Raw genomic sequence first — 13,861 nt, 5'->3', positions numbered from 1 at the left:
CAGTCACAGAAACAGCTGACAGTGTATGATGGTATTTCCAAAAACATATCAGGAAAATGCCAGAAAAAGAAAGCAATGGACAATACTAGCATAATAGCAAATGGGCCTCTAATAAATTTATATGGGAATGAAAACATGGTTCCTCAACTTAAAGGATGAGATGTACACACAGGACCTTTGAATAAGGAGGAGTGGAGCCAAAAATCTTTAAACAAATAAGTTTAATAGCATAGCTCAGTTCTTAGAAGGAATTCTGTGATGTGGCATCTATTGTGGGAAAAGACCAGACCCAGAAATACCCTACTGGAACAACACTCCCAACTTGTCTTGAGTTGAGAGACACAGAGACAAGAAGGTTGTGTCTGGTTTGCAGTGTGAAATTACATTATATGCTCTAAAATTCCACTTAAAGATTTTCATTCCCCTCCACCCATACGAATAACTCTATATTCAACCATGTGAATGTCTGTTAATATAGCAAATGCGGCACCAAGCCTCTGCTGTGAATCAGCAACCTGAACAGCTGACATACCAGTCAGCACATCCTGTACAACTTTTATGGTGAAATTATTTTTCACACCTTTCTCATTTCTACAATGGAGTGTAAGTATAGTGTCCTTCTAAAGTCACAGAGCAGTGAGCCATACAGACTGAAAATACCCAAGACAACACAAAAGATTATTTAATTCTTAAAATAATGCAAATATAAAAATTGAAATGTACCATGTGGAAAAGTGTCGAGTTATACATTCCACTGATTTTCCAATCCATACTCAAGTCTCTTTCCTTGAACTACATACACTTTCCAATTTATTTGAGGTGCTTGAACTTGCAAGATATCTAGGTAACAGCGTAACAGTCAAAGAATTACTTGGAAAACAAATACAAGAACCAAAAACCCTTTAAACTCTTCTTCACTGAAAAAGAGAGGCACTGCATTGTTAAGCTGAATTAAGGCTGTAAAATGGTGCTGGTTCATTGTGAATTTGAAGTCATCAAAAGTCACAGGGTTGACATTTAACCCACTGCTTCGCTGTTAGTCCTGTAAGCCTGCTTACGGAGGTGAGTCTCGATCTCCTCCCTGAAGACCAGCATCCCAAGGTGCGAGTGAGAGGCCTCATTCATGGCTTTGGACTGGATACACATGCGATACTGCTCTGGAGTGAGTTCATCTGCACAATGCTTCTCATGCCAGAGGTGAAAGAGACCAGGGACCGGCGTCCTGATCACAATAAGGTCACCATGCAAGTACTTTCTGTAAAGGTGAACATCCTCACCACCCCAGCCTTTCACTTCCAAGTCAAAACCCCCTATGAAAAACAATATCAGAAAAAGTTATTTTGGCACACAGGCCAGATGCAAGGCAAAAAGAGCAACGCTCCTTGTATAATGTATTACCAAATCTGGTGTGACATACCAGTTATTTAAGTTTTCCATGCCAAACCATGCCAAATTGAAGGAGAGGGGCTTCAATCATACCACATCCTTTGTGGTGGAAACTGCCCAGGACACAGATCATGCACTGCTGGCTTCAGAAAGTCTCTTAGAACAGTGTCCCCATATCACATTATGCATGACATCTCATGTGACAGCTGCAGAAAACTGCATGCAAATCTCACTGGCTATGCTTCTGGGTTATTTTTAGCAATCAGAATAGATTTTAGCAACTGAAAAATGAAGCAGTCATGCCTCATATAAAAAGCCCTTTCTAAACGTGCCAGCAACTACTCCATTGGTCACAACTAAAAAATACAGACTAAGGAAAGGAACCCGTTTCACCATTTTAAGTTCTCTTGCCTTTCCAGAACCACAGTGTAAACTGACCCAAACTCATGCAAAATTTCAAAACTCATGAAGACTTCCTTTAGCGTATACTTTACACATGGCAATAGGACTGCTATCAGCAATCAGCCTGCATTCAAGCCATTTTACAGCACATAGGGCTACATCATTACACCTTATGGCAGGCTGTCTTCAAGACGGTTTTCCAAATTTGAGCACACCTAGCTTGTTCTCAGTTTTAACAGCATGCCACAAGGGGGTGGTAAAGCATACTGCTAAAGACAAACAACTCTTCAATTACTCAAGGTTATTTCAAAGAAAGATTTTGAATGCTTCCTATACATGTTAGTGGTTTATTTGAGGGATGTTTTTCTTAAACTTGATTAATTTGCTTCAGACAGTCAAAGTACAAGAAAAAGAACGATTTTTAGAAGTTCTATAGTGAAACGTTGATACTAAAAAAATACTGTGACTTTTAATCAACACTCATCAGATGGGATACGAAAATGTAAAAAAATCTTATTTATTTCTTTGGCCAAACTTGTCAAGCAAACCTGACTGCTGCGCTTGGAAAATAGCAAACAAATGCATCACTCTCCTGTCAGTAGATAACTGAGAATCAGTTTTTAAACACAATCTTCTTTTTTCATTTTCATCTTACCAACAGTCAAAAAGTCTGTCCGATATTGACAAGTCATCCCAAAGCCAAAATCCCGCCAGAAACCAGAATCCTTCTTGTGTACCTGCAATTATAAAACAGTTAACACTTTGAAATGCAAAATACCATGAAGGAGATATACTGCACTTAATTTTGTAGAACACTAAGCTCTTCTGTTCATTTGCTCAGTGCAGGATACATCATATAACACTTCTAGTATTTCTGTGTAATGCACAGATGTGGGCTTCCTAATTTAGCTGATGTTCACCCTTTGCCATCTGATTCCAAATACTTCCTCTTATTGCAATTTCTATGTTTCCTTTCTGCCACACCACCTCTATTTTCTATATATCTGCTCAGACCAAGCAGTAAATTTTTGGTAGTCTATTGCCAGATCATTTGTTCCCAACACTCCAATTCCTACCTGGTTTCTAAGGCCACATTTGTCTCTTCTTGTTCTGATATGATGAGAAAAAGAAAAGTAAGTTTTGCGATTGAAGGCAGCAACCATAACATTTTTCAATTCAAAAAAGCAAACACCAGAACTGTCAGGCAGCAGCTCACTCCCCTCAGCTGTGACTACTTGAGGGCACATGTAAAACCTTCCCTCCTACTTTCACGAGGATCCTTGCAAGAAATACAGGGGTGATCATTAGCATGTTTGGTTTTTTTTTCTTTTAGTAAGGCTGTGTTGCACTCTCCTTTCTCTCCTCCAAAGCTGTCTACGTCAAAGTCCCAGCTGCAAAACCCAATTTCATTTATGCAGTCTCTTGAAAGAGAGTCAAGCTGCACACTGACTGTGGCCATTCCATCTTCAGGCAACAAAGATCCAGAAATACGGCACTTCTTCCTGATGAGCCCTGAACGATCCTTAAACCTATTCTCTTGAATGTTTGCGGGGTCTGTTTATTGTTTTGACTACAAGGTTCCCTAGAAGCAGTGTGTGTTTCTCATTCCAAAAGCAAGACAAAATTAGCAGTATAACAGCCAATGATTCTAGCAGATGCTTGGATGGCAAAGGTAAAGAAATAATCTGCACAGGGTACAGCTGTCCACAGCACACAAGAAAAAAAAAAACAACTGACTAGACATCTTAGCCCTCCTTGAGTTACATGGTACACTTCCTGCAACTATCATTTGGTAGTTAGCAAAGAGTCCATACTGAGGGAAGCCTATCAAACATCATTCATAGGTTTTTGCCTTTCACCACTTTGCTGGAACTTAAGGTGAAAATTGCTGCCATGTTATGCCACTATCCTCGTAAAATAGTGGCTTTCCAAGCCAGAATTAAACAACAGATCAGAAACACCAATTTCATTTGACTAAAGCTTTTGGGTTTTGGTTTGGGTTTTTTTAGGCTAGAGCTCCAAGTACATCTAAGATTGAGGGTTTTTTCCTATTTGATAAGATTTTCTTCCAAGTGCTTTGCCCATAAAGTGTTTAGATATGCACTGCCAAAGGTCATAAGATATCTCAAACAGACTATTAAGTTACATTTACTTTTGTTTTGATACAAAGCATAGTTAATTTCTATTCAGAATAAACCACACTGCTTACCAGTTGTTGCTCCACAGGGGCTGGTATATCTTGGTTGGCATAGACAATAGCAGGATTGTAAAGGCTGAATACCACAGGATAAAATACCTTTTTCCCTGGAATTGAAAAGGTAATTGTTACTCACACTTTCTGAAAGCAAGAAGAAACTAGGAATACTCTCTTTGTTTATATATACTCTACACGTATACATTTATATATAGTTATAAATACTTATATATGTATATTATACATATATTACATATCACAGTGTCACATGAGATGTCTGTGAAAAATCCCTGCAATAATATTATACAGTAAAGCTAAAAACCAAGTCCAAGAGACACCTTGCAATGACTAATTTTATGGGCTTGCCTGTTTGCACAAGCATGTAAAAGTGTGTACACCTGGGACATCCTGCAAGGGCATTAAACATCGTGAGTATTCTGATTATGCTGTGACACCACTTCTATGCCTATTACAAAAGCCAGATAGATATTTTTCAAGGATCTCTTGCACTGCCAGTGCCACAAAGATACTGACCACATCCCACAAGAATACTCAGTATCCTGACTTGGGCATGAACTCTGAATGTGTGAGAAGAATGTGCTAAGAAGGCCAATGGCATCCTGGGGTGTATTAGAAGGGCGGTGGTTAGTAGGTCGAGAGAGGTCCTCCTTCCCCTCTACTCTGCCCTGGTGAGACCGCATCTGGAATATTGTGTCCAGTTCTGGGCCCCTCAGTTCAAGAAGGACAGGGAGCTGCTGGAGAGAGTCCAGCGCAGGGCAACCAAGATGATTAAGGGAGTGGAGCATCTCCCTTATGAGGAAAGACTGAGGGAGCTGGGTCTCTATAGTTTGGAGAAGAGGAGACTGAGGGGTGACCTTATTAGTGTCTATAAATATATAAAGGGGGAGTGTCACGAGGATGGAGCCAGGCTCTACTCAGTGGCAAACAATGACAGGACAAGGGGTAATGGGTACAAACTGGAACACAAGAGGTTCCACTTAAACTTGAGAAGGAACTTCTTCTCAGTGAGGGTGACGGAACACTGGAACAGGCTGCCCAGGGAGGTTGTGGAGTCTCCTTCCCTGGAGACATTCAAAACCTGCCTGGACACATTCCTGTGTAACATTATCTAGGTGTTCCTGCTCCGGCAGGGGGATTGGACTAGATGATCTTTCGAGGTCCCTTCCAATCTCTAGCATACTGTGATACTGTGATACTGTGAGAAGCATTACAGATCTCGCTTGCAGCAAAGGTGACAAACTCTTGGTATGAATTGTCAAGCAGTCTCTCGAACTGCCTTCCTTATGAAAGCTCACAAGATGCTCTCCTCCAAAGTTTTTCCAATTATTTATATAACTCGTTTCATCAAGTGCAGAGACAGAAATGAAAGAAAAAGCAAGAAACGGCATCCAAATATCTGGTTTATAGCAGAATTTCTTGCCTGTTTATTATGTGAAGAGGAAGTATCTATTCATTCCAAACTGACATTTGGAGAAAACTGTTTCTGGCTATGACAACTCCAGAATAAGAGTAAGCATTAAAAAAAAACCAAAATAAAGCCAAGCAAATGTTTGACAGGAGGTGGTCTTAACCAACAGTCTTGTTACCTTGAGAAAGCTTTATCCAGAAGCTGGTAGAACAAACAGGCTTCATACAAACTTGAGAAAAATGGTCATAAAATTTCAGAGCTTGGTATGTAAATGTGGAACATTAGCTCAGTCTCTCTAAGGAGCACATTGTGTAGCTCTACTGAAACCCTTTCATACATGGTGTGTCTTGGCCACACAAGTGCGAGAAGACATAAATCAAACTTAAGAGATTTCAGTACAACAAAAATCATCTTCCACTGCAAGTGCCACACTGAGTTTTGTTATACAAATTTACATGCAGACCAGTTGTTAAAGCAGTTAATATGTCCAACTTTCTTTTAGACAGCCAAACCTTAAGAAAATTGTACTTCTTATACAAAAAGGCAACATGTTCTTAAAACAAGTTACACTAAGACAAAATCTCAATCTAAATACTACTGTCCTTTGTGTGAAGGGTATTTTTCATCTTCCCAGGTTCATGGTATTGAATAATCTCCACCATTCGAGCTAGTTTTCTATTGTCAGTTTAAGCAAAACAAGGCAACAAGACTGGGTTATAGCAACTGTAAAGAAACATACCAGGCTCAGCATTTAAGCGACAACTGTTGAGGAACTCAGCTGTGAAATAAACATCAACATCACAGAAGAACATCAGGACCTCGCCCTTTTCCCAGGCTCTGGCACCCACATCAAGTCCTCGGCCTCGGTTAAATTCCTCATTCAGAGAGACAAGTGTGTAATTGTGGAAGCTTGTTTCTCTAAAACAAAAAGAGAGCCAAATACAAAATAAATCCGGGGGGGGGGGGGGGGGGGGGGGGGGGGGGAGGGGGCAGAATGGATCATTTATACTTTCTCAGCATTTTACAATAATTTCATTCCAGAAATTAAAAAAACCAAAACAATCCTGTTATATCATCAGGATGAGGAAAGAAAAATACCTGTTCCAACAAACAACAAAGCGTTTTAAATGCCAATCAATATTGTTTGCATTGACTGACATTGGATCAACACACTTACCCAGCTACAGATTCTAGGATGCCTTTTACTTCTGATAGCCCATCTTGTCCAAAATACACCACTGTGAGGTGAACACGCTTATCCTGATGAATACACACATCCCTGTAAGTACAAACATAAGCTGATATTAATAATTACTTGCAATACAACAGAAGCTTCAGGTGCTTAAAAGCTGTTACATGTAAAAGTATTAGCAGATTTAAGTATTCTGGTTAGACTTCAACTAGCTTCTAAAGAAAACGAGGAAAAATGTTTTCCCTTTTATTTCCCCATCTTTCCCACTTGAATCAGAAGGTTCCAATACTGTGTGTCTCATTCCAACACCTTATTTTATAAACAGGAGCTCAAAAGCTGATGTAAACATGAAAATGATGTTCAAGATCATCTGTGTCCAGGTTCATAACAGCCCTGGCATTTGGTCTAGAAGTGCAATTTGAGAATCTCTTAAATCGTTTTAGAAGGAACGTTTTCTCCATATAGTAGGCTCAATTACAAGCATCCCAAGGCAGCTGCACACAATGTTGGAATCATTAGTTCTGGAAATTCATTTTGAAAAGGAAACAAGATACTGAAAAATCAGCAATAAAGCTCACTATATAATCTCATACACCTACCTAAAGTTTTGCATAAATTGTGCAAATGCCTCAGTTCTTCCAGCAAGAGGGACAATAATGTTAATGATTGATCTAGAAATATCGACTGTTTCACTCTTCACTTTCATGAGGGGTCCAAAAGGTCGGAACAAAGTGACATGCCTGTATTCCATGCCATCCATCTTCTTATAAAACAGCTCATACTGTGTCCCTTTATCTCTTTCTGTACGATAGTAACCTGAAGAATAATTCACACAAGTAATTTGTAAAGTCAAAGATCCCAGCAATTGTATTTTAGACACACTGTTTTTCCAAAGAACTATAGAAGCGGATAAATAAACCTTTAGGGAAAAAGCTTCTGGGGTTTTCCTAAAAACGAGCAATTTACAAACCATCAACAATCACAATAACTTTCTATCCTCCTACACCAGATCTGAGAAACAGTCCCAAACAAGCTCCAGCTTCCCTTGCTTCTTAGAGACCACAACAGACTTTATCATCCTACATAAACTTCTCAGGCAGCATTAGTTTGGTCTTCCCAATAGAAAGGGAATTCGGCTATTTGATATTGAAAAGGATGACCGAAATCTATTATTGCCTGTTCTTAAGGCCTTCAGTAAGGATCATCCCCAGAGCTAGTCCACAGTAAAAGCTGAGATCATCTGGCCAGCAATTAGCATAACACAAGCTGTGGGCAGAACAAATGACAGAGTAACTTGCTTGACAAAGCCTGGAAAATCTGAAATGTGATATCTAAAAAAAAATAATGTGTGATAAATGCTGGAATGCTCTAAAATTGCTTTCATTGCTGACCATTAGCTACAGTACTTTCTCTGTGATAAATAAAGACAGTGGTATTTCACTATAGCTACAGTCCTAGGCAGAAGTTTCCTACCTAACTGTAACACTGAGAAAACACCAGCAGTCTTCTATAAACCGGATTACCTATTTAGAGAAATTTCACTCTTAATGGGTTGGAAAGTCTAACCCATTCAGAATATGGGTCATTTAAGGACATCAAGGAAGCAAGTTAAGCCAACAGCCTCTCTAATTTTTTACCACAAAGCAAAAGACCAAGACTCATCTGTGGCATTGGCTCAATTGAGCTTTGTGTTGTTAATTCTGTATCCATACTAATCTGAGAGCAAGAGATGATGAGGGGAAAAATACTCCAACAGAACTGCCCTACATTCATCCCGTCTCTGCTCTCCTCTCACCCACAAGGAAAAGGTGTATGATAGACAAGAAACAAACTATGCTATGAACCAAAGAATTTTGAGCAGGCCACAGAGACCACACACCTGCCTTCACACCATATAGCCAGTGTATCTCCATTCACTCATTCAGCAGGCCTAGACTGCCTCTTCTTCTGCAAAGCAGCCTCCAGAGCACCTAAAATCCTCTCCCAGGCTCCCACCAAAAGAAGGCGGCAGGGCACAGGATAAACAAACGGTTCTGGTGACACAAGGGGTTGTCTTTTGTGCTCAGTATACTGTCCTTTTATATATATATATATATACATACATGCTGTGGTTATTGTCCTTTTTGCAACTGAAATCAAGAGGGGTCAAGGTATGTGAAGGGAACAGTCCTCAAACTTAGAGCAGCTTTGTTTTGTCTGCCTTGAATAGAAAGTTTTGCCTCTTCTCTCTCTCTACTATCCCCATGCAAGTATTCCTCCATGCTCCTTCCTCCCATTACTTTCTCATTCAACACAAGAAGCAAGGAATGCATACACCACCTTGCCCCAACTTTTTTCCTCTATAACCCAGGCTCCATTTCCAAAGAGTCCTTTCCCGAAATCTACCTAATTCCCTCCATACTCCTCTGCTCCAGCCTCTCTCCCCAAACCAAATCCCTTTTCATTCACTGATGTTGCTTCTTCCTGCCCCATCCTGTATCTGCCCAACTGCCATTCTTTCACAGCTCCCTATACCACTCCTACACTTAGCTCTGTAATGCACCCTTTCCTGCAGGCAAGCATGTGCACTGGCACACCTGATGGGATACATGGATGACCACCACACAGGGTGTGTGGGAGATATGTTGTAGCAGAACAAGCTAATGCCTTTACACTGAAAGTTAATGGTGTCTGAATACAACTTTTCACCTCAAATGCTTTTTACCCTATGAATAAAGTTTTGAAATGAACACTAAGAGACAGAAATCTGTATTTATTCTTTTGTGAACACAAAGCTGCATAAAATATGCAGTGCATTTTAATGCTCAGCATGACAGTTTCAAATCAGTATTAATTACAAGTACTGAAAAGTGTGTTTCAAACAATGGAAGTCCACAGTGTTGATTCTTAGAAGAAGAAAAAGATCTTAAATCCCTCTCAGCCCTTTTCCCCTTCAAACCCTTTGTGCTGCATAGTCTAGCACTGTACCTTGAAAACAGCTTCTTGGTTACTGAAGATGATTACAGCTGATGCCACCATGGCATTTCTGCACCTTGCCTTCATGCAACACAGCAAATACTTTGTACCAGTAATCCTGCATAAACTCACATTCAGTATTTCAGATTACATTCCTTTCTTTGGTATCTAATAGCTGTTTACAGATGAAAATACCATTTATAAAAGTGAAGTTTTTTAAAAGCATGTCACAGTTGTCAGTTGGTTATCTCTAATCAAAGGACAGGTTTAGATGTCAGTTTGCAACAGAAGGCTGTAGTACCGAAGAAAAATTTGTAGATTGAAGTAACTTTAAAAAACTACCATTGCTGTTAGTTCATAAAGACCTTAATATGAATTTCAGTAGTGCCTTGCCAACATTTAATTGCTAGGAGATGCCCAACTTTTGAATCTCAGCATCCTACCAGTGCCACACTTTTTAAAATAGTATATGCTCTTCACTGTGAGCTAACCTCCACAGGCAATCTACTAATTTGAATACTTTTATGGGATTAAAGCTTTTACACACAGAAGCCAGAACTGAAACAGCCAGAAAAAGAACCCACATCTGTTTTACTTCTTAGCATATTCAGGTTTTTAACACTTGGGACTGACTCATGTAATAAAACTTGCTATCTCACCTTCCAACTAGCATATGCTGGCTGCCATCCAAAATAGAGCTCCATAAGCAAAGAGGTAAAAAGCAGCAGAAATAATTTAACAGCTGTTATTCCTGGTCCATGAAGCTTTAGTCCCTTCTCAGAGTTCTGTTTCTCACCAAACAAATCTAGGAATACTAGGAATCAATTACTATTAAAGCCAAAAAGCTGTTCTTCTATTGCCTTGAATACTATTATTTCTTTTCCAGCTACCATGCATGTTACCAAGAAAGTGTTTATGGAATTTAAGAGATGTCCCTTATTTCTGTATACTAAAATCATCAGTTGAAGTTCCAGGACACTGGCCAATTTCTGGTCATATGTAGGTCATACTAAAGGGGGTATTTTGCATGATAAGCAGTCAAAACTGTTCTGTGGATGGCAGGGACTCTGGAAGTTTTGACCCTGAGCTTGTAGTGCTGGGATAAACAATCTTTTATATGCCAAGGATGGGCTGGAAGTTTTCCCTTGAGATTCAGACCTAAAGACGGCTTCTGGACTTTGCCCAGTTACAACTGGAAACACAGAAGCAAGAGAAACAGACCCAAACAAAAGCAATCGAATTCTGATAGACATTCAGTAACAAGACCTTCATTAGAGATTAGCTAACCGACAATTAACTTCTGAAAATACACTAATGCCTCTATTTTCCAAAAGTTAAACATCTAACCAATGGAAGAGCTTTTAATATCTTGATAAAATAAATGCATTACACTGATAAATGTAACCCAAATAACCCAGTTACACTGATAGTAAAGTACAGATGTCCATGAAAGCTCCTCAATGAGTTTTGCATCACTATTCAAGATTTAATGTCCTAGGCTTCTGAAGAAAGGGGATGGGCAGAGGTAATACTATTATGCTCTTCCCATTTTACTTATCCTCTGTTTCTGAACATCAAATACTGATCTCAAAAAAAACTATTTTTAATCCAGGACTATCTTAGAATGCCCAATTCATCAATTAGGTTCACTGTTTGTAGTCTTAGACCCCTTCATTTGTGAAAATATGTAATATTGCAACTTTTATCCTCTCTAGGGATACTCTTCATCCAAGGAGAACAGGGTACTCCCATTTCTCATATGCTTAGATCTAACAGAAATATTTAAAAAAAAACAACTTCAAAGTGTTTCTCAAACAGCAACTGCAGAACAAGACTTTTTTTAAGGTCAGATTTTTTGTTATGTTAATATTAGAGTTTTGGAAGTTTCAATTTAGGCTGCAGCAAAGCAAAAAAGGTAACAATGCAGCAAACAGCCCTACAGAACTGACAAACTTACTGATTTTCTCTTCATCAGCAAAGCAAGTCAATTAAGTCTTGTTGAAAACTAATTTTGAGCTTTCAGAAAGCATCTTCGCAGTTGTAACACATACTTGCAAATCTTTTTTAACTTGGTGTTATTGCTCAAAGCTTGCCAATAGCCATGATGTAGTTGTGACAGCTCTGCCTAATCACAGCTCCAAAACAGATTAGGATCATTACTTTGTCTTGCAACGCTAAAAAAAATAACATCAGTTTGGATAACACCTGAACAGGCTGCTCGCTCTTGTGGATACATCTTCCTGGCACCACTGGTAGAAGTCAGAATACCTTTATATACAGACTACAGAGGCTGAGCATGCAGCAAAGGAGCTGCGTGAACAGTTGACTCAAGGACACAAAATAAAAAGCAGCAACAAGAAAGAACCCATCAGAATGCATTTTTGCCTACGTTCTGTGGCCTAAGCAGTGCTAGAGTAATAAAAACCAGTAGATTCAAATACTGTGTATTATTTGGTAATTAAATGTACTTTTTAAGAAAAGTTTATTTAGAAATTTGCATTTATAGAACAGACAAATTTAAATATGCAAAAGGCAGATTAATTTTTAATTCATGTCATTAATCTCTGTTGTCACAAGTGACTCCAATATACTTAAATCCTAAAACACAGGAAGAAAAACAATTCTTGATGCTTTTACGAATCGAGCCAGTGGGCATCTGAGGCAATGTAAATGCTGGGGAAGACCTTCAGACATATTCAGTGGAGGTGAAGAGATACCATCAGGTAAAACTGCCTGTAAGAGATTCTAGACTTAAACAGCCACCAAATTCTCTGAGGATCTACTAATACACCTGAAAGTGCATAGCACAAGAAATTATATAGTTCAAGGTTTAGTCTAGTAAAAAATAATAGTCTAGGAAAAAATAATTCCCAGAACCAAACATCATTTATCTACATGAAAATTTAGCCTGTTGAGGTAGGAAGCTTCTACAACAAAAATGCCTGTTTCTAGTTTAGCTTGTACTTGTGACATAGTTTTGTGGGTAAGTTTTGGTAGATCGGTATGCATTAGTTTTTTAAAAAAAAAAAAAAAAAATCCTTCAAGTCAGAACAAAAGCAAATCAGTCTATGTTAATGATGGTTATGTATGAACTAACGCAGTATCATGTTCTCTTTTGAACCAGACCCGCCCCCAAAAGAAAAAAAGTCCACAAGTTCCTCAGCTTCCTGTTTTTCCCGTTTCAAATTGCATAAAACTCTAGTCTTACTCCTAAATGGCTTATCACAAAATAATCTATTAGCAATTGGAAAAGACACAGCACTTAAACTATTTATCTCAAATCATCTTTAACAAACTGTTTCTCTAAAGGAGCAATGCTACTCCAGCAACAATTTAGTTGTGCTCATTGGACAGTTACAGGACCTCTTGCAAGTTCAAGTAGATACACCAAGTCCACCGTAACTTGAAACTGCCAGTTTGATAACTTAAGGGAACAGTGTTTTCAAACTAGAAAGGCATACGCTTTCCAATTAGACTTCCATCAAACAAGGATACACAAACTGACAAGGGAGATAGCGCACTAGAGCTCAGTCACAGGGCTGCAGGGCAAAAGACTGCAGGTATCACTACCAGCTGGTTCCGTTTCTCACCTCTAAGCTTTGGAACAACAGTGGGAGGAAAAGTGTTAATATTCCAAAACAGCCTGTTTTTTTTTGCTGGCCTAGTGTCTAAATTAACCAATAGTATTCACACATACAGAAACATGAAATACCCAACAAAACCCACAATTTCTGTCTGGAAAACAAAACAAACAGAAAAAAACAAAACAAAACAAAAAGAAAAGAAACAAAACACCAAAACCAACCAAACCAACAACCCACATTGATATGCATTACTACGGCTAGTTGCTATAGTAATGCAACATAAGCAACATCATAAAAATACTTTTTTTTCTACAGTTCCTGTAACCCTATGCTTGAAGGGAACGTCATTACAGCAGTTTGATTTCCAAAACCAGTTATCAATATACTGGTGTGAACAGAAGCAGGAGTATGAAGTAAAATTTTAAGGTCCTAAATCTGCTTGCTCTTGTTCCTTGGAGGTCTGCAGTCACTATAGGCAGTGCACTAAGAAAAATAAACAGCTATTTCAGTAATGGTAAAAAGAAAAATTAGAGTAACAGCAAAGAAAAAAACAGCTGCACACTTAATATAGAAAGAAAACAATTACAAGACTGCAAGGATGACTACCTCCAGACAAAATAATATGGCTTTCAGTAAAAACTGTACCAAGAGCCTAACACTGCATTGGCTGTATTATACCAACACAGTTGAGTGGATTCTACGCCCTGTTCCACCTTCTG

At 38.8% G+C, this 13,861-nt stretch overlaps 1 protein-coding gene across 2 annotated transcripts in view; it reads right to left on the bottom strand.

Annotated features, from left to right (window-relative positions):
• Window positions 1-204: 204 nt before the first annotated feature.
• Window positions 205-13,861, bottom strand: part of CSGALNACT2 (chondroitin sulfate N-acetylgalactosaminyltransferase 2) — a 32,075-nt gene continuing 18,418 nt past the window's right edge. Inside the window, exons 3-8 of one of the 2 annotated variants that reach the window (XM_062613578.1) lie at window positions 7,203-7,419; window positions 6,589-6,690; window positions 6,151-6,329; window positions 3,998-4,092; window positions 2,444-2,525; window positions 205-1,310 (exon numbers count right to left, since the gene is read on the bottom strand). In XM_062613578.1, coding sequence (XP_062469562.1) covers window positions 1,018-1,310; window positions 2,444-2,525; window positions 3,998-4,092; window positions 6,151-6,329; window positions 6,589-6,690; window positions 7,203-7,419 — 968 coding nt within the window. In that variant the 3' untranslated portion in view covers window positions 205-1,017. Of the gene's footprint in view, window positions 1,311-2,443; window positions 2,526-2,864; window positions 2,899-3,997; window positions 4,093-6,150; window positions 6,330-6,588; window positions 6,691-7,202; window positions 7,420-13,861 lie in introns of those variants that run through there. The other variant, XM_062613587.1, reaches the window with a different exon arrangement.

This window comes from Pezoporus occidentalis, unplaced genomic scaffold, assembly GCF_034315485.1.
Source record: "Pezoporus occidentalis ecotype Australia unplaced genomic scaffold, CSIRO_AGI_Poc_V1 ctg101, whole genome shotgun sequence".
Classification (NCBI taxonomy): domain Eukaryota; kingdom Metazoa; phylum Chordata; class Aves; order Psittaciformes; family Psittacidae; genus Pezoporus; species Pezoporus occidentalis.
The sequence above is the reverse complement of the archived record's forward strand: the minus strand, read 5'-3'. Positions and strand labels throughout refer to the sequence as shown.